Source organism: Sus scrofa, chromosome 3, assembly GCF_054392235.1.
Source record: "Sus scrofa isolate SSC_HxYL_T2T_F1_AM1 chromosome 3, Sscrofa_HxYL_maternal_Yorkshire_Landrace_v2.0, whole genome shotgun sequence".
NCBI lineage: Eukaryota > Metazoa > Chordata > Mammalia > Artiodactyla > Suidae > Sus > Sus scrofa.
The window spans coordinates 82,010,435-82,034,107 of NC_139385.1; the positions used below are offsets into that span (position 1 = coordinate 82,010,435).

The 23,673-nt window shown below is 55.3% G+C and overlaps 1 protein-coding gene across 1 annotated transcript; it reads right to left on the minus strand.

The window, feature by feature from the left end:
- Positions 1-248: 248 nt before the first annotated feature.
- On the minus strand, positions 249-20,067 carry EMX1 (empty spiracles homeobox 1). Its single transcript, XM_021087381.2, has 3 exons — positions 19,195-20,067; positions 13,130-13,314; positions 249-2,983 (listed from the first exon to the last, which is right to left on the minus strand). Exons 1-3 carry the CDS (start codon positions 19,706-19,708, stop codon positions 2,816-2,818), a joined length of 867 nt encoding a protein of 288 aa, XP_020943040.1. The 5' UTR covers positions 19,709-20,067; the 3' UTR covers positions 249-2,815.
- Positions 20,068-23,673: the final 3,606 nt, after the last annotated feature.

Sequence of the window (23,673 nt, forward strand, 5' to 3'; positions counted from 1 at the left end):
CTCAGGGAAGGCCTGCTGGGCAGCCTCTGCCCACTGTCCCCACCTCTGCAGGGCCCTGCTCTCCATGGGGGCGGGGCGGCGGGGGGAGGGAAGGGAGCATCATTCCACGGCTCTTTCTCCCCTTCCCGGCTGCATCTGTGTCTCTTCGAGAGAGACTTTGGTTTGTTCCCTGGAGAGGGCCCAAAAACTCCCAAATTAGCAAACCTGGCAAGCCCGCAGCTCAGAAAATAGTTCATCCTGATTCCATGTTTTTCAGGCTCACAGAAGCCTTTATTAATGAAGTCACAACACCAATATTTACCGTCTGCGGGGAGAGGCACAACATGGGTGCATGGATGGGAGTGCGGCGGGGACTCTGGGCCCGCCCCTCGCGGGTCTGGCCTAGGAAGATTGGCAGGTTTCCTTGGGTCCTTTCCAGCCCTTTATCTGGATGACAGGGGGTGCTCTGCTGTGATCATCCTGCACCCCTCCTCCACCCAGAGAGAAAGGACAGTTTACCCATCCTCTGCTCAGCCCCCTGCTGGTGCCCAAGAGATGCCTTTTCTTCTTACCTTCACCCCACATGGGTGTACACGCTCCCCAGAGGTTATCCCACCCATCTGGCAGGGAGAGTCCAGAGGTTCAAGGTAGGACTTTGGAGATGTGAGGGAAGCGTTTTCCTGGTTGATTGGCGGGAGGCAGGGCTGGGTGTGGAGGGGGATGGAACACAGCCCTTTGGTTTCTAGCATTGACGGGACCCCAGAGAGACACGGAGAGTCCCAGCAGCAGGACCTTCTGTGCTTGGACCCCTGCATGTGCCCCCAGGTAACCAGGCTTGGCCTCTGCCATCTTGCCAACGACTTCAGTATCGATCAACCCTCAGGACATTCCAGGCGCCAAGAATAGGACAAGGAAAGGCACTGGGCAGGCAAAACCCACGGCTCCCTGGGGGACGGGGTCGACATGGGCGAGACTGAAGCAGAGGGCAGCAGGAGCGAAGCAGGAGAGCCCAAAGGTGGGAAAGAAGGGAGCAAAGGGGGGGCTTCGGAAGGGGGTGACATGGTCCCATTGGAGCTCGAGGAAGAGAACCCTCACAGGGGTTTGCAGCATGGAGGTCCGCCTTTGCAGTGGGCCTCACCCTCGATATCCGCACACACCTCATTATGCCGCCCACCCCTTCCGTCCCCTCCCAAACCCCGGGATCCATGTACACTGCTTCCCAAGGTAGGAGAAACCTTGGCTGTCTGCGAAGGTGGGCAGTCCTGGCGGACAGCAGGTGGGGTGATGCGTCAGCTGTGAACATGTCAGGTTGGAGGGGCTGGGGGCGTGGAGTGCAGCCGATAGCTGCCTTGGGGGTCTGCAGTTCAGCAGAGGTCTGCTGGAGGCATCGGCCAGAACCAAAGAGAAGTCCTGGAAGCGGATGTGAAGGGCCTGGGCCGGGGGCCGGGGCACAGTAAGGGACATAGGAAGAGCCTGTTCTGGCCCCGGGCGGGGACAGAGGCAACAGGACAGGGATAAGACTAGAAAGACTCAGGAAGAGGTGTCCGAGGTACTGGAGTGAAGGCGGCAGGGATGGGGGAGTCTAGGAGGGAGTGGCCAGAAGATGGGGAGCAGTGAAGTCAGATGAGGGGCCGTTGAGTTTGGCCATAAGGGGGTGGCGGTAACCATGGTTATTGTCATCACAGTCAGCATCAGCCCAGGGGTGGCGCAGAGACAAAGGGCACGGGGGCGGGGGTGGGGGTTGAGGAGCACAGAAACGATGAAGAGAAATAAAGAGGCAGGTGTGGACGTCATAAGGGAAAGGGTGTTAGGAATACAGTCTTGTTTCTTAGGCTGAAGGGAAATGGTATGTGACAAGCAGGAAAGACAAGTGGACAAACTGCAAGCAGCTGAACTGATGAGCGGGCCCTGAGCCTCAAGCCCTGTCTCTGAAGCTCTCACCTGCCCCGGGGCGGGGGTGGGGTGCTCTCAGGGTCAGGTGAGCATCCCAGCTCTTGGGGCAGGACTGCCAGCCTTTGCGAATGGTGCCCCTGCCCCTCAGCCCCCAATGCTCCCCGAGTCCTTTGGTTTTTCCCCAGCTGGAGAAGCCACCAGAGCTCTAAGCATGGGGACGTATGGATGCTCTCTCCTCCCCGACCCATCTGGACCTGATTCCCACTGCTCAGTAAGTTTGGAAAGATTTGAGCACGGCTTCCCTCAGGACACAGGGCAGTCCCTCTCTGTATCTAACTTCCGTTTCTCTTGCTGTGGAGGTGGAGCTGAGACCAGGGTCAACCACCAACAGAGGAGAAGAGTTAATGGATTGACTCTCCAAAGCCCCACCCCAGGCTCCCAGGCCCTCAACAAGCTCGCTTTGCCAGCCCCCCTGGCCCTCAGAGCCAGACAGCAGCCACCACCACAGGCTCACGGGCGCTGGGGTTGGGGCTGGATGTCCATGTCATTAAGAGAGAGACCTTTATTATTCCCATAGGGAAGGGAGACACAAGGGGATCACTAAGAACTACAGCCGGTGCCTGGAAAATAAATTAAAACAGAAATGCATTGAAACAAAAAGGAGATAAGAGAAATGGAGAGTGGCTGGGAGACTGCAGTGGCCGGCAGCCTGGTCAGGCAGACAGGCTCTCCAAGGAGAAGCTAGAGCAGTCCCGGGCCTCAGCCAGCCCATTTCTTGTCCCTCTGTCGGTGGTGGCCCCAGGGTCCAAGCCCTCTGGGGCCATGACCTGAGGCGTCCACGCAGCCCGGCCAAGGAGTGGCCAGAGTCCTGCTGGGCCCCCCGAGGGGGGACCTGGCCAGCAGCGAGCAGCACTCCGCCCTCGTGGGTTCATGGCTGCCCACCCTAGTCATTGGAGGTGACGTCGATGTCCTCCCCGTTGGCCTGCTTCGTGGCGATGCGCCACCGGTTGATGTGGTGGGAGCCCTTCTTCTTCTGCTCCGACTCAGGCCCCTCCTCCTCCAGCTTCTGCCGCTTGTATTTTGTCCTCCGGTTCTGGAACCACACCTTCACCTGGGCCGGGGAGGGAGGGGCACAGGTGAGAAACACCCAGGAGGCCCCCAGAGCAGCCACCAGGGCCTCGGCACTCCGGCTGAGCTGGGAACCGAGCCCAGGGTCCTCTCCTCTGGCGGGTGCCACCTGATGGGTCTGGAGGACCGCCCTTCCAGAGGCAGGTGAGGGGGGCCAGGGAGGGGGCACAGCGGGCCAGAGAGAGGCCATTTTCCTGTCTCTCTCAACAGAAGGAAGGGCGGGGTCATGGAGCTGCCAAGCATCCTGGTTCCCCAGACACCTGGGTTTCTGCCCATTTTCTTTTCTTTTCTTTTTTCTTTTTTAGTCTTTTCGCCTTTTCTTGAGCCGCTCCTGAGGCATGTGGAGGTTCCCAGGCTAGGGGTCTAATTGGAGCTGTAGCCACTGGCCTACACCACAGCCACAGCAACGCCAGATCCGAGCCTCGTCTGCAACCCACACCACAGCTCACGGCAACACTGGATCCTTAACCCACTGAGCAAGGCCAGGGATCGAACCTGCAACCTCATGGTTCCTAGTCAGATTTGTTAACCACTGCACCATGACAGGAACTCCTCTGCCCATTTTCAGAGAAGGGATTAATAACTGCTCCTTCACAGAGTTGATGTGAAGAGTAAAAGGGGCAACATAGGAAAAACCATCACCTGGGTCTTGATGGGATCCCTGATGGCCTGGAGTGGGCCCCACGCCCTGGGCCACCCTGGGCCCTTTGTGGCACAAAGAGGTAGAGCTGCATCACCAAGAGGTGGTGTCCACACCCAGAGCAGTGCCCAGGAGAGCCAGCACTCCTTTGGTCACCAACCCTGCCATTCAAGCCTCTAACTTCTCATGCCACCTAGGGCATTCTGTTTTGCCAGAGGACCCTGTCTTAGCAACCTCAGGTGGGATCCCTGCCTTCCCACATAGGAGGCAGAGCTGGGTGGGTGGGGAGTTCTGGCCAGCTCCTCAGGATAGTCTGAAACTCACCAAAAGGAGGCCTCACCCTCCTTAAACATAGGGAAGTCTGCAGCCCCAGCCGGGGCAGCGCTTGGGCTTTCTGCCCCCACAGCACTGGTCCCTACAGCCAATCAGATAGAGGAACAGGTCACATAAGGGATGGTCAGAAGAAATCCCAGGGGACAGAAGTGAGCTCCTCTTTAAACACAGACAGTCACTTACTTCTGCATGAGGCTGTGAGAGCCCTGACAAGCGGAGGGGTCAAACAGACCAGACGACCATCCTTTGTGACGGGGAGGCAGCGGGGGTCGGGAAGGCAGGGGCAGGTCTGTGATGCTAAGGTCATCTCTTCCCAGAAGGCTCCCCAGATTTAGTCCCATCTCTCATCATCCATCCCTTCTCCCTGTCCCTCCAGCATGCGCTCCGTGTCCAGGACACAGACAGCCCTTAACATCCTCTTGCACATAATCTGGGAGGATCATGCTGATTCCTAACTAGTCTGAGTTCTTGAGGACTCTGCAAGAAGCCTTGGTCAAGTTCTCCTGACTGCAGACCTTGATGCAATGCAGACTTGCGGAACTAGGCCAGACCAGATCACCCTCCCGGGTGGCAGGAGGGGCCCGGGTGCTGATCCTCTGCTACATTCCCTCCCCTCTCTGGACTCAAGTCCCTCATCCACAGGAGGGATGCTTTCTGGGGCCCTTGCAGCTCCAGGGCACCTTCTGGGCTTTTGTTCCAGAGGGTCCCTGGGGAAGGTGATGGGCGCAGGCCAGGGCGATGAGGCACGGATGGTTTCCCGGGAATGAGCATCTTTGAAGAGCAAATAGAGGCTGCCGGCTACAGTCGCAGTGACCCATGGTGCCCACGAGTGCTGAGTGCTAAGTCATGTAGCCAAATGACAGCACCTTAGCTTTGGTCGTAGCAGTGACTACAGAGGGAGAGCCTTGAATCCTGGGTGGGGCTAAGGGCAATCCCCAGAAACACCACCCCGTTCTGCCCCTGCTCCCTGAGAATGGGTGGAAAGCACTGGCCTTCGCCAAAAAGCCAGGCAGTGGCCGCCAAAGCGGGCCTCACCCTTCCTAGACACTCCCTCTGGCCCCTCCATGGAGCCCACCCCACCGGGGGGCTCCCCCTAACAGCAGCCCTTTCCAGGGTTTCCATGGCACCACCTGCCCTACCCATCGATTTTCAAGCATGAGGATTGGTGTGAGGGCAGCTGATGCTCAGAGCTACGCTGAGCAGCCAGCCAGGCACAGGAAGAGATGAGAAACCCAGCCCTGGTGGATGGAGGGAGGGGAGGCCTTCTGCCCTGATTTCCTGGGCAGGTTCAAACCCATTGCCTGCATGGCCCACCTCAGACACGCAGGGAGGACAGTAGATGCTCTAGGTGCGGGGCTTCTGGATTCCATGCCCACCTTCCCCTGGCATGGCTGGCTGGGTCCTGGGTGGTTCTCAGCACAACCAATTGGCAGCCATCCTGGCCCCTGCCCCCCGCCCTGAAGTCCACAGTGACTGTGCCAGCCCGTAGGCGGGTGAGCTCGCCCAGCCTCCTGTGCAAGGCATGTATGTATGTGACTCAGCCTGGATGCAGGGCTGGGGCGGTATTCCTGAGAGCCCGGGTGGGCTGGCTGAGGGCTATGCATGGCCAGCCCTGGGCAATACCAGGGACAAAGGGCTCCTTTCTGCACCTTCTCCCTGCCCCTCCCCTTGCCACATACTCCCCAGTCTCTTTCCAGAAAGGAGATGCGCCTCTAGAGGGATGGACCCAGGCTGCTACCCATGCCCAGCATCACTGACCCAAAGAAGGAAAGCTTCAGTGGTGGAACTTCAGGCACAGGCTATGTTCTCATGCCAGGGAAAGCTTCCTGGCACACCCACATGAAACACGATTCTGAATATTCTCGCCCTGAAAGCTACTAGGGTCAAGGAGGCAGCTCTCTAGAAACAGGGATGAAAACTCTCTCCTCAGGCAGCCTGGCTATCTTCCGGAGAACAGCCTTGGGCTGAGTGTCCAGATGCTGTTTACAAAGACTGTAATAACAAGGGGATGCTTGTGACTTAGAAATATCAGGGAGGATGGCAGGATGCACTATTCGGGCACAGTGTGATCACAACCACAGAAAAACAAAGCCTATGCATGGGGAAAAAAAGACTAGAAGGAAATGTACCCCAAGTATGGATAACTTTTTCTATCTTCTTTCCACTTTCTGACTTTTCTTTAATGCACTACTGATAACAATTAATAGTAATTTTTTTTTTTTTGGTCTTTCTGCCTTTTCTAGGGCTGCTCCCGCGGCATATGTAGGTTCCCAGGCTAGGGGTCGAATGGGAGCTGTAGCCACCGGCCTACACCACAGCCACAGCAATGCCAGATCCGAGCCGCGTCTGCGACCTACACCACAGCTCATGGCAATGCTGGATTCTTAACCCACTGAGCAAGGCTAGGGATCGAACCCTCCACCTCATGGTTCCTCATCAGATTCATTAGCCACTGAGCCACGATGGGAACTCCAATTAATAGTAATTTTTTTATTTGGAAAAAGAAAAGGAACTGAGTGTAGTAAAAGGTAAGAATGACACCCATGAGTTCTTGAGCCCAGCCAGGCAACTCTGGGGTCACCCCAGAACCCCCTCTCTAGAGAATGGAGGATCTAGAAAGGAACCAGATCATGTGCTTATGCTGCACCTGCCACGCTCTGACACCTTTCTTTAAGCCCCAAGGCACACGTGGGATGCTGGCTGGTGGCAGGGGTCTCACCCATATCTGAGTCCTCTGGGTTTGAGGAGAGGGTCCTTGTGGTCTCCCAAGTCCCCACCTCACTCAGTGTCACTCAGTTTTTCTGATAAGCAAGATCCTTCCAAGATTGTCCACTTTTGTCTGAGTCACACCATCTGGAATACTCTTGCTTGGCCTTTGACACACTGTCCCTCCTGTGTCCCTAGACTAGAAGTGCCCCATTGCCCCTCTGTACTTCCTTAGTGCTTTTCTCTGTCTTGGTAACAGCGACCCCAGCAATGCGTGAATTTATTTGCTCAGACCTCGCTTCCTCATCAGACGATGGGAACCTGAGGAACGAAAGCAGTGTATTAACCCGCTTTGGTGCCCCAGTGGGCATGTTCCAGGTGTGCTCAGCAAGCAGGGTAGAGGTGAAGTGACCTAGCTCTATGCTCTAGGAAAGGGGTGCTTGGGTCAACCTTGGAAAACAGGAGAAAATCAAGAGCAGAGGGAATGTAGTCTAATTGGAAAATGGGTTTGGAAAGTGTTAACCACTGGAGAGATGGGATCCTTTTTCTGGCCTCGTTCAGCAGGTGCTTCCACAAGAGGGTCTCTTCTTAATTCTTCATGCTGTGGATTGGAATAACTACCTTTTTTTTTTTTTTTTGGCTTTTATAGGGCTGCACCCGCGGCACATGGAGGTTCCTAGGTTAGGGGTCCAATCGGAACTGTAGCTGTCAGCCTACACCACAGCCACAGCACCACAGATCCAAGCCGCATCTTTAACCTACACCACAGCTCACGGCAACGCCGGATCCTTAACCCACTGAGTGACACCAGGGAGGGAACCCACGTCCTCAGGAATGCTATCCAGGTTCTCTAACCGCTGAGCCATCATGGGAACTTCTGGACTAACGACTCCTGAGGGGGAAGGTGGAGAGGAAGATCCATGGCTGAGGGGACAAGGGTCACCTTGAGTGAGGGAAGATAAAGAAAGTGACACTGCTGTGGATGAATGAATGGATGAATGAATGCAGCGACGGTGCATCCGTGGATTGATCATTGTGCACAGTAATGAATGGAGATATGCTGAGTGAATGGACACATGAAGGTACAGGCAAACTACAGCTCCAGCCACTGGTTCAGAATTTACCTGCGAATGAACCAGGTCTGGATCCCTTCTTTTCAACCGCTCCCCAGTCTGAGCCCATCCCAAATGGAGGAGTCAGTGGCTGCTGGTCCCTGCATACTTTCAGGTGAATACCTGTTCCCTCCTCAAGGAGTTCATCAGATACCTCTATCAAGGGATGTTTGAGTCTTGTAACTCAGATGCGAGAAGTTCCTCCTTATGCCCCGCTGTTATGTCTTCTGCTTTAGGAAGCCTGTGTTCACTTGTTCTGTCATCCTCAGACACAGAGAATGGCCCCAGGCTGGACAGCAGCTTGGAGACATCCGTCATGCCATTTCTCAGCCTGCTCTCCTCCCTGCCCTCTCCCCTGGGGACCCATTTCCTAACATCTGACCATGCGAACTGCCCTTACTCTCAAGGGCAAGCCCGAGGCCAGGCTAAGCTAGACCCTCACCAAACTGAGGGCAGCTCTGACTCCCCATCAACCAGAGCCCTAATTCTCCTTAAGCCTTCCTGTCGCCTCCTCTCTCAGACCACCCCGGATGCTCGCCCTCACCTTCAGGGAGACATCACAGGATGTGCCTGCCTCCTCAGGACCACACTCTCAGGGAACCACTCTGGTCTCCCCTATCTCCCCTGCCTTTTCCCAACTTCAGAGGTACAGAAGTTCTTGGAGAAGAGCCTAGACTTCCCGAAGGGATGAGGCTATCTTGCGACATGCAGTGAGCTAGTAACAAAGGTCTCTTGACTTTTCCCTAAAATTCAAGTTCCTCAGCAATCTCCCTCTCATCTGTTCCTCAAAAGGCAGAATACTGCAGGCAGGAAGTCTTCTTACGATGCCCCCAGCCCCACAGGCAGGTGACCACATACTCCTGTCTCCCAAGACTTCCCACCTTGCTCTCTGGCCCCAAGATGATGACCAGACTCAACAGCTCCCGCTCGTCTTAATCTCAAACCTTCCTCTTCCTTCCCACCTATTCGAACCCTACGCATCCTGCCAAGCCTTCCATGTCTGCGGTCTCCCAGGCACCTCCCAACCCTGAAGCTCTCCCCTGTCCCCCTCAGTCCACAGCTGTGGCTGCTGTGGGACTCCAGTCACTCATTCCTTGCACACCCCACAAGCATGTGCACTTGGCATTTAGGCTCCAGAACTGAATGAGGAATCTCCGAGGCCAAGGACCACATTTCTGCACTCTTTTGCCTCATAAACTCAGTCACAGATGGTCAAGAAACACCTCCTGAACTATTCAGAACAGCTGGAAACACAAATAATTGATCAGCCTGGAGCAACCAAATGCTTCTGTCACTCCCCCTAAAACCAATGTGCTCCTCCGCCCACATGCAATGATCCCTCCATGTCATGTGCCCACGTGACAGAATGTGACTTTTGGGCATCAGTCACACTAAGCCCACCTCTGCCCGCCTGTGGGTGCACACCTATTACATACACCCATTGCACACGCGTGCACACACATTCTCACACTCAAGGCTCTGATCTGACCCAGGCCCAAGTCTGCCTCACCAGCCACCAGGACTGAAGCTTGGATGGGTTCCACCCTGGTCAGACTCCTGGGCTGCATGGCATCCATGAGGAGCAAATAATTAGAGCCTAAGGGGAGAACTGGCCCTGGCCCAGGGTCCCTTCCTCCACTTCCTGGATTAGCTCACAGCCATCCCAGCACAAATACTCCACTCCCAACCAAACTACAGCTCTATCCCAACAAAGAAGCCCAAGTTGTCCACCCCCAACACTCTATCCTAGAGTCTGGGGCACACAGATACCCTTGAACTCTGAATTAAGACCCCCACACTGATCTGCTTACCCCTCCTGAAAGTTTTATCCATAAACTGTAAATAAAACTTGATCATCTAGATCAACAATCAGCTATGAAAGTGCAAGGGAGTGACGGAAGGAAAGGGGCAGAAAGGGAGCAGTGACAGCAGAGAGTAAGGGAAATGATAAAGTTAACAAATGGACAGGTATACAATCTAGAGAAATTTGCCCATTCATTCAGTACCTGTCTATGGAGCTTCTAGTCCTTGCTGGTCCCTGAACTGGGCCCTGGGGCACAGCAAGAAATAGGAAGGCTTGGCCTCCGCCTCCCAGAGCTGAGATGCTCAGGCATATTGCTCATCAAGATCACCCAGAAACCTATTTGCAAAAACTTTCCTGGGTCCCAACCTGGAACTCTTAAGAGAATCTCCCAAGCAGGGCTTAGAATTTGTATTTTAAGATTTCTTTTGAGACATGGGTTCAACCAATGCACAGACTGACATTTGGACATGGCAGATTATTAAACAACAGCAAAGTCCTACACATATGATGACATAGGGGTGATATGCTGTGAGGTCTGAGCACCTGGAGGAGGGATGGATTATACAGAAATACAGAGAAGTAGAGTATAGATGGGCCAGAAGCTCAGGGCTGGAAAGAACCCCAGAGTTCATGTCATTCAATCTTACAGATACAGCAACTGAGACCCATAAATTGATAACCATTACAGACAGACACAGGCATATACTAGCTGTCAACTGCTAAAGATCAACAGAGACAGAAGTTTGAGATGGACGGTAGACATACAGAAGAGAAAATGAGTAGATGATAAAGAGATAATCAACAGTTGGGAGAATAGGAGTTATTGTTAAGAAGATAGAATTAATAGGAAATAGGAAATATAAATTAACCAGCTTTGGGGAGGCAATGTAATGAGAGCAGACAGGAAAGAAGTACCTTGGTAGATATAAAATAGCTATCTGCAAGGGACAGATTAGAGAGCTCTGAGAGACAAATATAGATATTGACAGTAGAAATAGATGGCAGGGGGTTGATAGGAGTGACTGATGCTTGACAAATAGCTGATAGCTAGAAATGACAGGTAAGCTTGCCTGGCAAATACTGAGAGGTGGATAGATGATTAGTTAATTATCTAGCCTAGGTCCAAATGATAGTTATAAGAGGGACAGAAAGACAGTTCTGCTGATGGAAGACTGTACAAAGAGTCAGGAAGCCCAGGTTTGGATCTCATTATAACACTAAAGTGACATATTTCTTTAAACAAAGGGAAGGGAAGCACTGGGGATGAGAATGAATATTATTCGAGTTCATATTAAGCGCCTTTAATCCCTAAGCCACTTATTTTCTGGATGATGAAACCAGAACTCAGAGAGGTTGAGTAACTGGCCCAAGGTCCCACAGTCAGTTAGCAGGGAGGCAGATACTAAAATGCCACCTGCCTGCCTGGGGAGCTCTGCCCGGTTCATTTCTCCATCTTAAAGGCCTTACCTGGAAAGACAGGTGAGGTGGTATAATCTCTATAAGAAGATTTCTCAGGCTCAAACCTCCCATGGGTCTATTATTTTTCTGTTTGTTTCATATGTTTAAACCAGCTCATTTATAGATAGAACAAGATTAGCCATGAGTTTTGAGAGTTTGTGAAGTTGGATATTTTCTCTCTGGTTTTGTTTGGAATATATGGGTAGGCATCTTATAATAAAAATGGAAGAAACAATCATTATGTTTGCTAACTGGCATTGTTAGGAGCAAATATTGACAGGCACATAAGTTCAGTTGAAAGAAAGTCAATTAAAAATGCTCTCACTGAGCTAAAAAACTGCAAGTTTAAAAACAATGACATTATCTCAACAAGTGTTAATCTGTGGGCGGTGGGCTTATAAGCGGTTTTGTTGTCTTACACTTCTGCAATTAAAATTTAATAACTATTACTTTGTAAATGAAGTTAACTATAAACACCATTCTTAAATTGACATCTTGTTTTAAACAACAATTTAAAATAAACAAAGAACAAAACAGTTTGCCAAGAGGGAAATGGGGGTATTGTTTTACCAACTTGACTTTTAAAAAATACATCCTTCTTTAAAACGTTTTTAAAATTAATTCCGTTGTTTTGTAAGCATTATCTCTGCAGTAGAACAGCCCAGCTAGCAAATCTGGAAAAGCCCAGGGTCCAGCAATGGAGACTGGAGCAAGGCACTGATGAAATAGGGCATCAGATAGACAGGGATGGAGCGGAAAGGGGGGGGGGGCAGGGAGCTGGGGACATAGTCTGGGTTCGATTCCCCACCAAGACTTCTATCTAGCCTCACTGCTATCAGGGAGATACCAGGCTGTACCCTGACTCCACCCCAACCCTGCACCCAATCATTGGCTTTGTCACTGTCCCGGCTAGGATGGAGGATGGTACTGTAAATAGGGCGAGGGGAGCAGAAGATGAAATGCTGGCCACAGGGGACGAGTTGCCGAGCCACTCAGGCGACCCCTCTCTTTGCAGATCTGGAAGCTGTCAGGGAGGAAGTGAGTCAAGGTCTCCCAAAGCCCATCCAGAAACCAAAATCTGCCTTCAGGGCAGCAGCCAGCCACACCAGCGCATTGGCCTCCGGCTGGACCAAGAGCTTAGCGGTGCTTCCCAGACAGCATTTATTTATGACAAAGTCTTTGCTTAACAATAAACCCAAACTGTCTCCCTATAACTCCCATCTAGTTCTGTACATATTTTTTCTTAATCATCAATTACAAAAATAACTACGTGGTGATTGTAATTTCACCCAGTTCAAACCCCTTCAATGCCATTGGAGTTTATTTCCGCCGCAACTCAACAGCCCTGCAAGTGATTGAAAACAGGCCCTGAGTGCCAGAATCTACTTTCCCACCATTCCCAGCCCCCCCCCCCATGCCCGCTGATACCCGCGCACACAACCACAGTTGAGAGCCTTGCCAGGCGGCCTGCGCAGAGATCAGAGCCTCCCTCGCACCCACAACAGGGCTGCGCGCTCTCTGGCTAATCCCTCTGCTTCCGATGTTAAACCTGAGGACCCTAGGGCTTGCTCTCCACAGCACAGCCGATGGTGGGCAGTGGAGCCCTGCGCCCGCTTCGCCTCTGCGCACAGCAGCTAAGCCAGGGCGGAACAGGCCTGGGCACCCCGCATATCCCTGAGCGCCCCCAGAACAGTGGCGAGGCAAGGGCTGCAGTAACCGCAGAACTGAGATGGCACCAGAGGGCCCCGATGGGCTCAGAGTGACCGCGGCCTGGGCGCTTCGCGCTGCGCTGGCTCCCGAGGCCGCCCGCGGCCTCTTACTAACTGGCACCTGCTGCGGGCGGTGGGAGCTGGGTCGGGATAAAATTTGATCCCAACCTTCTGGTGAGCCCTTAACGGCTTAATAAAAGTCCTGTGGCCTCGGCGGGGCTGAACGCAGTCGCAGGGAAGACAGGCGTGGCACGGAGAACTGCCGGGGTGGCGGGAGAAGCTGGGGAGGGCTGGGGGCGAGGCCGGCCCCTCCCGCACCCGCCCGCCCCGCCTGCACCTGGCCCCCGGACGGAGCGCGGATCATTACCTGCGTCTCGGAAAGGCTGAGGCTGCCGGCCAGCTGCTTCCGCTCGGCGCCCACCACGTAGTGGTTCTTCTCGAAGGCACGCTCCAGTCGCAGCAGCTGCGAGGGCGAGAAGGCCGTGCGGATCCGCTTGGGCTTGCGCGCGAAGGGGCCGTGCAGAAGCAGCCCGTCCTGGGGCACGTCGCTCGCTGCGGCCGCGCCGCCGACGGCAACACACGCAGATACAGACAGAGAGAAGGGCGCCGTGAGCCGCAGCCGGCTGCCCGGCCGCCCGCGGGGGTCGGCCAAGCCCAGCCCTCGCGCCGCGCTCGCACGCGCCCCGGAGCGCTCCGCTGCCCTCGACACACACACCCCCACTTGTCCCCTCCCCTTTCGTCTCCTCTCCCTGAACTCCACTGCCCTCCCCAACACCTCCCGGATGAGAGCCATCGGATTGGGGGCCGCGCGGAATCGCAGCGGTGCGGATCACTGTTGGGCCAGGAGGTGGGCCCAGGCCGGGGAGGCGCCAACTGGCTCAAATCCACAGGGCCTGGAGCAGCCGAAGAGGCCGAGGGGTGGGAAGCTCGCTTGGTGCTTGCCCCGTCTTATCTCCCTCAAAGTGGACCAAAAGTGGACAAGGGGCTGGGTGTGGGGACGGTGGGAAGAGGAACAGCCAGGCTGCTAGGCATCCCTATCCCAAACCCAGATTCAGGAACTAGAGGGGATGCTCGAGGAACTCTCTGTTCATACTGTTTCAACCAGCCTTGCAACTAAATGCTCAGGCTACTAGCCTGCAGAAAATTCCTGCCAATCAGGTGGGTCTCCACCTTGTAAGCAGTTAGGATCGGCCAGGGGCTTAGTTAACATCCAGGCAGCACCTGGAGGTCTAAAGTCAGGTTTCTTCTTCCCCCTTCTCCCCCTCTCCCCTCCTCCCCAGGCCTTCAGATAAAATTCTCTTCCTGCAGGAGATGCACTGCTCTGTGGTGGGAAAAGGCCCTGCTTCATCCCTGATTAGTTCCATGCTGAAGAAACGTGTATAAATATCGAGATGTCATCTTTCTCTCTAATATATATAGATATAGACATATTGGTTTCTGCATGGGCGTGTGTAAATATATGCTCCAGCCTCCCTACTGTCTTTTTCTCCTATCTACCACACAGGATTTTCAAAGAGTGTACCTGTCCCTTGGCCTTCATGGGGACTTAGCTCCTACAAGCAGGGGGAGGGGCTGACGTTGGGCTGGATGAGGCTGGGGTGATGGGGTCAGGAATTACAAAAGCTGAAACAATCTTCCACCCACAGCTCCTGTCTCAGTGAGCCCCCTACCAGGCCCTCACACAACCTCTGGCTTGGTTGCACTGGCTAACAGTCTGGACATCAACCCTTGGATTCTTAGGCAATGGCACATAGCAGTACCCTTGACCCACCAACAATGCAGAGCATTAGATGAAATGTTTTGACAGAGTTAGCTGTTGGGATTGACTGATCCAATTACTTTCTTCAGGAACAGCCACTGGTTTGACTCAATTTGATTTGTTGTGTGGTTCTTAAGACAATTGTTTGGATAATTCTGATGTGATCTCCCATCTCTGGAAATATCTCTGTGAGTGAAGCAAGGCCCCGTCATTGAGAAGCTGTTGCTGAAACTCTCCAGGTAACTGTTTCTGTCCCTCTGCTGGTGGAAACTGCCAGACATTACTTTCTCCAAGTCCGTGGGCTTTGGACATCTACACAGGCAAACTTTATTGCTGAGGTTTTCTGTGGCCCAGGTGTTTTCTAGGAATGAAGGACCTGTGCCTGGGGGTGGGGATGGGGAGTCTCCGGAGAGGGAGAAGTCACCAACTTCCTGTTGCCTTCTCCATTTCAAGTGGCTGGATTTGTGTTGTTACAAAAACGGAGTGAGATCATATCATGGGGGGATGGGGGGGGTGACACCCTGCCCAGTGGGGCCTTCAAAGTGGGGGCAGACCCAGGACTCTCAGGCCTGCCATTAAGAAGTTTAGCTTGTGGTGGCAGAGGGGAGAGATGATCAGGCGAGGTGGTCTGGCAAGAGGAGTAAGAGGGAGAGAAAGGAGGAGAATGATTCAGGTAGGAATAAGACGGATTAAAGCCTCAAGAAGGGGCCACTATGATAGGGCAGAGGAAGGCGGGGAAAGTGGGTGGGAAGCAAACACTTCTTATTGATAGTAACATGATTTGCTTCAAAAAACAACCTCACTCTGAGCTCAAGTCAAAAACCAATGGGACAAATGAGCTGAAGAGGGAGAAAGCACACCCCTGGGATCGCAGGGTTTGGCCTCAGCAGCTTGACTGGCCCAGGCTGGTCCAGAAATGAGGTGGCAGAGTGGAGAGGCCCCAGAATTGTGCATGAATGGGTTGCAGAGGTGTGAAGGGCAGTGTGCAGTGCTGCCTGGCTCAGCGTGTGTGATCTGATGGCTGTTTTGTAATTCCATGGTGTGTGTTGGTGACTTTGTGGTACGGTTCTCTCTCTGTGTTTGTCTTTATAAACCCAAAGCAGAGGGTGGAAGCAACAAGATCCTCTGTCCTGACATACACATGCCCCTTTACCTCAAGCCTGGCTATTTTAGGGGAATGCTAGGTTGCTTGGGGTCTCCTTCAACTGGGGAGAGAATGGCCCTAGTTCATTGTCACATCCTGAAGGGACAGATAGCACATATTTTGCAGTTTACGTGTGCATGTGCAGAAACACAGGAATCCTTCTCACCCAACCAAGAAGAAGTGGAGGCCAGGAAAAATTATTCAAGATGCTGATTAGTGATAACATTTGATTTCAAAAGAAGCAGGGCTTTTCCCTATAAGGAAGAATATGTTTAGTACAAAACTCACCTTCCTGATAAACTAATCAATAGCTACAGCTTTCTGTAAGAACCAAGGTAGTGCCTAGGTGCCTATGTGCCTGGGCGGCTCTCATTCTGACCTATGGGAAAGGGGCCTCAGCCATCCCTACCAAGGCTTCAGTTTCCCTTACTTGAACCAGAAAGGCAAAACAAGCTTGGGGCTGAGGTGCGGTGTGGCCTGCTTCCATGCAATAATTCTGGGCTGTGAAGAGTGGGCTGTCAGTTTTATACAAGCACAGGTGGAAAGTGGGCTAGGGAAGTCTAACCTGGAGCTAGTAACTGAACCCCACCCCACCCCATCTTCCTCCAGCCTTTCTCTGCGGCCCCCGTAAGGCAACGGCAACGGAGGTTCCCAGGACGAAGGCATCACGAGGTGGGAGGTAGGGATTCCAAGGCCCGGGGCTCAAGCTGCAGTCCTTCCAGGAGAAGCTGTGGCAGGTTGGGGGCTTGGGCCGGATGGCAGGGCGGAGGGGCCTGAGGCTACGAGAGAGAGAGGCACGCCCGGCAGCGGAGATAACCTCTTTCCCCCCTCCTCCTGCTGGAACAAAGGCGCCCTTTGAAGCACCGGCCCATTACCCAGAGGGCCTAGTCTCCCACGGCCCCCTCCCGACGCTGCTCCCCAGCCTGGAAAGTTCCTGCAGTCCAAGGGAAATAGTACCGAAGTGCGGCTATCTCCCCCTCTCTGCCAGCCCCTCCCCTCCATGCCTCGAAAGCTGTCCCCGGCTTCGGGGTCCGGCCGCCTGTCCTGACCATCCCGCGCTGGCATTTCCTCTCCCACCGCCTTGCTCGGCGGAGAAGCCGCTTCCCTGCGCGCCGGGAACGCGTGCTGGAGAGCGCTGCGCACAGAGCGCAGACGTGTTCCTTTTCGTTCGTGTAGGGTTTCGCTTCTTACACTAAAACGGGGCTGAAAAGAGCAGCGCAGAGACCCGGTTCTCTAGAAAACGCGGCGCCGGAGGGCCTGAGATGGCTCGGCTTGCAGCCCCGCGGGACCGCAGGACGCAAGGGCGCCGGGGTCGCAGGGGTCTGGCCCGACGATGGCTGCTCCGAAGCCAAAACGTCTTAGGGTTCAAAAAGCCCTTCAGTGCCCAACGGATTTCGGTGTTCAAAAATGCGGCCACATTTGGCTCCATCTCCGCGTCCAGACACAGTTCTTGGGAGGAAAATGCAACCATTTCTGCAACTCGACAACGTGCCGCCGGGACTGATGGGCTCAGGAAGCGGCGGCAATTTCCGAGAGGGTTTTGCGGAGGATTTATTCGGTCTCGCCTGACGTGGGATTCTCGGAACCGGAGGTGGATCTCTCTCGAGGCGCCCTCGACCCTTGGCGCTCTCGGCCCTCGCACCCCAAGCCCACGCGGGCGAGGCCAGAGGCGGGAAAGGTGGTGCGGAGGCCGTGGGGAGTAGGGTCCAAAGCCGAGGGCGTCGCCGGGGAGGCCATCTCCGGGTGAGCCAAGACCACAAGGGGTCAAGACCGGCTCTGCTTTCTCCTCTTAGCCCCTGATCCTCTACTAGCCTTCTAATCGCCTGTCCTTCAGCTGCCCCGGGCCCTTAGGTTCACAAACAGCCGCGACCCTCAAACTGGCCCGCGGTCTCCAGGTTTAGAGACCGAGGCCTGGGACCCACACCAGAGAGGACTGAGGTGGTTTGCTCAATTTTAAATAAAACTTCATTTTATCAGTAAACATTGGTTTTAATTGACAGGTTTCTTGCCCATAGCAACTGACACCATGGGCATTTTTTTTCCCGATGATTTGGGCAAATCTTTCAAATCCCCAGGGCAGGCTCTTTCTCGAGTAATTACATTATCTTATTTAGTGGGATCTGCTGGGTCAGTGTCTATTGGCCAAATGGGACTGAGAAAATTGTCTGATAAATCGGGACGGGGAAAGCAGCTTTAGGTGAAACAGTTAAGCAACTACAGCTAAAGCTTCAAGGGATCATTTTTCTTCTGATAGCTAGATAATTGTACCAAATATCCAGTTTATTTTGACTGTGTAGACCCAGTTTACCATCACAGTAACTCCAGAAGCTGAAGCTCTAGCCATCTCCTTTTCATTTGTTTCGCTAAAAGCCAGGTTACCTAGCTCTGAGTCATGGAACCTCATAAGACTGAGGTGTGGTCTACCTAGCAAAATAAAACCGGAAACTAAATCAATCGCTTCTCAAATTAAGGCCACTCCAAAAAAAAAAAAAAAAAAGAAAGAAAGAAAAAGAAAAAAAGCAGGAAAGAAAAGAAAGAGAGAAGGAAGAAAGGAAAAAAAAAAAAAAAACTCCCAACAAATTCAAAGAAGACGACGAACTCAAACTAAAGGAACTCTTTCCTTCGGGAAAGTCAGATCATTGAAACCTGTGTGTGTTTGTGTACGTGTGTGAGAGAGAGGGAGAGAGGGAGAGGAAGAGAGAGGGAGAGAGAGAGCGCGAGCAGTGGGTGGGGGGGATCTTCTTTAGCAAACCCATCGCCCAGTGCAGACCTGGGGGCTCAGACTGCCTACGACCTTAAAAGCCCTCTGCCCCCGCCCCCTGCCTGGGAGGACTGCAGTCGGTTCCCCAGCGGCCGGGTGGGTTCCTAGAGTCGGCGAGCGGCGGAGGAAGCCGGTTTGCTACTGCAAACCTTCCCCACCCTGGGTCCGAAAGGCACGTGTGACTTGGAGAAGTCGGGCCGAGATTGCTGAGAAACATCCCAAGACAGCGGAGCACTCAACAGTGAACATTAACTCTCCAGTCTGCCCTCCCCTCTGCCCCTTCTTCCCACAGACCCAGGGCGCGCAGGTGGACTTTCCCCTGCCTCGACGCCCCAGCGAAGGCGGATCCCTGGGAGTTGGCTAGTGGAAGTGCGAACGAACGAAGTATGGTCCCGAGTCCAGCTGGGTCGGAAGGAGGGCGGTGGACTCTGCGTTCTCTGGGATGGGACTGGCCCAGCCGGGAGAGATGAAAGCAGGCCGCGGGGAGGACGAGGAGAGGCTCCAAGGATGCATCCGGACTTGGCGTCTCGACAGGCATCGTTCCTGGGAAAGCCTGGAGGTCCACCTCGTCCTCTGAGAGGGAACCCCGACCGAAGAAGCCCGGATGGATCTGGGGCTACTCTTCCCGGCTTAGGCATCGGCCTCTGCGGACCCGCAGCCTTCTCAGCAACAACTTCTGAAAAGCCCCGTACGCCCCCGAGCCTCCCCCGCTCCACCGCAGCGCGGGCGCTGGCGGACCACCTAAGCGGACACAACGTGGGCACTCACCCTGAAAGCGGTGGCCGAAGAACCGATTCCGCAGCACCCAGGGGTAGAAGTGCAGAGGGTCCCGGTGCTGGGCGCCGAAGAAGGAGTGCGGGGGCTGCAGCGGGGAGGCGCCCAGCTGGTGCGCCGGGTGCACAGTCAGCGCGGGGTGGTTCATGGCCTCGGGGAACACGAGCTCGGGCCCGCTGTAAAGCGAGCGGCCCGCGCCCGCGGCGGCGGGGAAGCCGCTCACGAAGGCCGCTTCGGCCGCGCTGGGGTGAGGGTAATTGAGCGCCGTGGGCCGGAGCGGCTCTTCCGAGGCAGCAGCCGCCAGGGGATGGGAGCCCGCTCCCGCGCCGCCAGTGCCCCCGCCGGTGCCGCCGTCCTTGGCCACCAAAGATTCGATGGTAAAGCCGCGCTTGGCTGTGGGCTGGAACATGGTCGCAGCCGCCAGAGCCGAGCGAGGCAGCCTGGCTCTGGGGAGCGCTCCGCGTCCAGGCGCCGCCGCCGTGCGGGGTGTGCACCCAGCCAGGCACATGCACACACACCAGCACCCCTCACCTCCCCCGCCCGCCCGCCCGCGCTCAGCCCCTGCCCACGAGCCAGGCGAGGAGCGGCGAGGGGCGTGCAAGCCAGCAAACGCGGAAACGGGCCACCGCGCGCAGCTAGGCGCGCCGGCCTCTGCCGCCGAACGGGCAGCTCCCGGCGCTCGCTCTGGAGCGGGCTGGGTGCGATGCTGAGAGCTGCCTCAACGGCCTGGGGGCTGAGCCCGGCCCCCTCCCTCTCGAGTCCAGCCAGGACCGACCCCCGCCCCCGGTCCTCCCGGCACCGTCCAGCCCGGCCTCGGCCACCGCGCTCCGAAGCGAGAGTTAGCGGGCACCTGCCCGGCGCTCGCCCATTGGCCGCCGCTCACCTGCCCCAAGGTGGGGGGCGGGGCGGGGCGGGGCGAGGGACCGCGGGTGGGGAAAGGAGCCAGCAGTCGGAGGCAAAAACCGGACTGGAGCTTGTGCGGGGCGATCTAGGCCTCCTACCCATCTCGCGTCTTCTCGCATCTCCGCCCTTCAGCGGAGTCTGGCGGCCGTCTCAACAGTGTCAACCCACGCGGGAGCCGAAGGAGGAGTCCGAGGACCCTGGGTCTCGGGGAAAACTCCAAACCCACTCCCCAGTGTGTAAATCAGTTGAACCCTCTCCAATTCGTCCCAGGATGCCGCTTCAGCTCTCAGATAACTTGGATCCGAGTGGAATGTAGGTGTTTGGGGTCCAACAAATAGGTTCTCCCGAGAACCAGCTCCCTGCTCCTTCAGCAACCCTCAGGATCACCCACCATCCGTCTCCTGGGCCGCAGTCTGAAGCCGCGGCCTGGTTCGTGAGGTTTCGTATTTTCTGGGTGTTTGGGGGGACAGCTCCGGGAAGGGGACGCGCAGTATTTTTCACAAGGGTCCAGGCCGGGGACAGAGCTAGAGGAGCTGGCGGAGCGGTCACCCTGCAGTCCACAAGCTGCAATACTCGGGGCTCGGAAGCCCCTCCTAGGCCCTGTCAAGGGCACCGCGCCCGGCTGACTGGTACCGGGACAGGTCGATCTGCTTTCTTCGTCTCCTCTGGTCCTGGGGCTCAGGTGCAGGTGGGTCCAGCAAGGCTTGGGCCTTGGCGGCATTATCTTAAATTGGAGGTGGCCGTGAGATCTGAGTCCTTGTCCAAAACATATCGGCTATCCCGGGATCTTAGCGGCTGCCTGGCCTCCCTCGACCTTCGCCTTCCCGCGGCGACCACGGAGCAGCGGAGCACTACTCCAGCCACTTTCCATTTCGTACACTGATTCCCCGGGGTGAGAGGGCAGTTGGGAAGGAAAACTAATGTTCTTCAAACTTTCAACTGGGCCTTTTCAGGCCGCTGGAAACACTGCGTCCAGGTCTAGGAGGGCGCTGGCCGGTGATGAGGGGCTGGGACCGGAAACCTGCCAGTGCGCTGCGAGAAGGGGACCGAAGGGCGATCACTTCCTGGCCTCTGCCGGGGTAGGAGCGGCTTGGCCGTGGCCCGGTGAGCGGATCCGAACTGGACCTCACGGCGCCCCGAGGCCAAGGGGGTCTTCGTGTAGCCTGACTACAACACTCCAGGCCGGATCTTGGGAGTGGCCCGCCTGAGCGCCCGGAGCCTCGGTCCCGGAGAGCGCTCCGGGCGCCCTTGTTGCCACAAAGCGGGTTAAAGTCTATTTTCCACTCGACTGCTCCGAAAAGCCCCCGCGCGTCGTAGCCGTTCCGGCCCCCTTGGGCGAGGTGGAGAGGGGACAGAGAGGGGGTTGGGGGGAGACTGCCGCACCCTGCAGCCGTTCGCTTCCTGGACACACCAGGGCCGAGCACCTCCAAGGCGCCCCAGAAACGCCTGAGGAAGGATTCGTTACCGAATCCATGCGAGCGCCTGTGTCTCTTTTGCTGGCCTCTCTGGATCTTCCTGGCTCACTGTGCTGGTCTCTCCCTCTCTCCCGCTTCTGTCTCAGGCAGTCTGTCACTACCCCGCTTTCCTGTTTCCCTACCCGCACCGCCCTCCACCCTTTCCTCTATTTCCTCCCCCTTCTCCCTTTGCCCCATCCTCAGTCCTAGCTAAAGGAAAGCGGCTCCAAGCTGAGTGGGGACAAGGACCTACCAGGCCCTATCACTAGGGTGGCGAGGGTGCTGAACTGGGCAAAGACATAGAACGAGATTTTCGTCCTATATGAAAGGAGACAACGGGGATTTTGTGGGAGCAATGTCCCCGCAAGAGCGCGGGTTTAGTTGGATAAGCATTGCCTGGGCCTGTGCTCTGGGGCACAGACCAAGTGTTGGGCCTGCGACAGAGAAGACAGGAGCCAGATCAAGATGAACTCGGCCCCAGGGCTTTGTGCCCCTTGCCAGAGGTGAACCTCACCTGTCCAGTTGCAGGCCCCCCATCCTCTACCCCACTGCTATCCTGGACGTTGGGCAGATAGAGGAGCTAGGAATCTTCTGGGCCCTTCCTAGACATTTCTATACTGGCCACATCCACTTTCATTTGTATGGCTCTCCGTATATAAATCGATTGACCTTTATAATAACACCTTCCCTTGTGGTGCTTTCCAAGTACTCTGACATCCAGTTGTCTGTAATGAACCCCACTTACAGATGAAGAAACAGAAATGCACAGGACCAGTGACTTGAGTCTGGTCATGGTCTGGGGTGAGGTAGCACAGGTCAGTGGTCCTGACCTGGCTCAGGTGCCCCCACTCCTCCCCCACTGCACATCAGACTTGCATCAGACTCTCACCCGGTTGGTGATGGGGTACCTGGGTGCCCTGGGTAATGGGAGTTCTACCTTCATTCCCCCCCTTCCCCTCTCCCAGTGCTCCTTTCTCTCATTTTCCTTTCTGGTAATTTCCTAATTTCCCTCTTTCCCTTCCCTCTCTCTGCAGATATTTATCCCTTACTGGTTTCCTCTATTTCTGCTTTCCCTGTTGCAGGTTAAGAGAAGAATTTGTCACACTCAGGAGGTCTCTAAGTCTACCACCGTGATCTGGATCCAGCATAAATGCCCCCACCACACCCCAGGCTTTTCTTGGGCCCTCTCCCCTGTTCAGTCCCTGCCAAGCTCTAAGACCTCTCCCCAAGACCTCTGACTGGGCACACTCCTCTCCTCATCGTGGACAGCTGCCCACATTAACCAAAACCTGTGGCCCCTCCCCCACCTCCATTCCCCAGCCCTTCCTGTCCACCCTTCTGGCCTCCCTCTCAGGCTGCTGAGTTCTGCTGGAGCTCCCTACAGTCTTACCTTTCATTTGGCAGCTGCCAGAGGCCCAGTCCCTTCCCTGGGTCCCCATCTCCCCAAACCCAGCGTTTCTGCAGAGGGGTCAGATGGATGCTTACTCAGAGGATGAGATCCAGACCATCCAGCCTGGCTCTCCCCCCTCCCCCCCACATCAACTTTTCTCCTCCCTCCCTCCATCTCTGGAATAACCTGGGCTCAAATCCTGCCTCATCCATCTACTAATAGAGAGACCTGGGGCCGACAATCTTGCCTGAGCTTGCACCTTGGTGAAATGGAAAGCATTATATGGGACCTCTGCGAGGACCGAGTAAGTCTGTGGTGCACAGGACCAATGCCTGACTCCAGAGAGGCACTCCATGCTCTTGGCCATGCGGGAAACTCGGGAATCATCCCTAAATCCTCATTTTCACTCGTCCTCCTCATCCAACCAACCACCAGGTCTGGTAGTCAAGCACTTTTCAAGCCTATATCCTCTCCCTTTTTACTTCTTTGCTGGCCCACTTCCTTCTTCCCAACTCAGTTCAGCTCCTCCAGCCTCCCCACTCTCACCACTCTGTCATAGCATTTACCCGCTGGGTAGAGGTGTCTTTGCGTCTGGCTACCACCCTCACCCCAGCCCCACCCCAAGCTGGGAAGCTGCGGTGAGCATCCTGACCCCTAGCACAGGCCAAGCAATGTTTATCCAGCAGAGCACCTGCTCTTGAGAGATTGGTCCAAAACATCCCCAGC

Coding starts and splice junctions, on each gene's coding strand:
- EMX1 (XM_021087381.2), bottom strand. CDS start 19,708: ATGTGCCTGGCTGGGTGCACACCCCGCACGGCGGCGGCGCCTGGACGC. Junction 13,315..19,194: donor CTTCGGCCACCGCTTTCAGG/GTGAGTGCCCAC, acceptor GCGCGGCCGCAG/CGAGCGACGTGCCCCAGGAC. Junction 2,984..13,129: donor TCAGCCTTTCCGAGACGCAG/GTAATGATCCGC, acceptor TCCCCGGCCCAG/GTGAAGGTGTGGTTCCAGAA.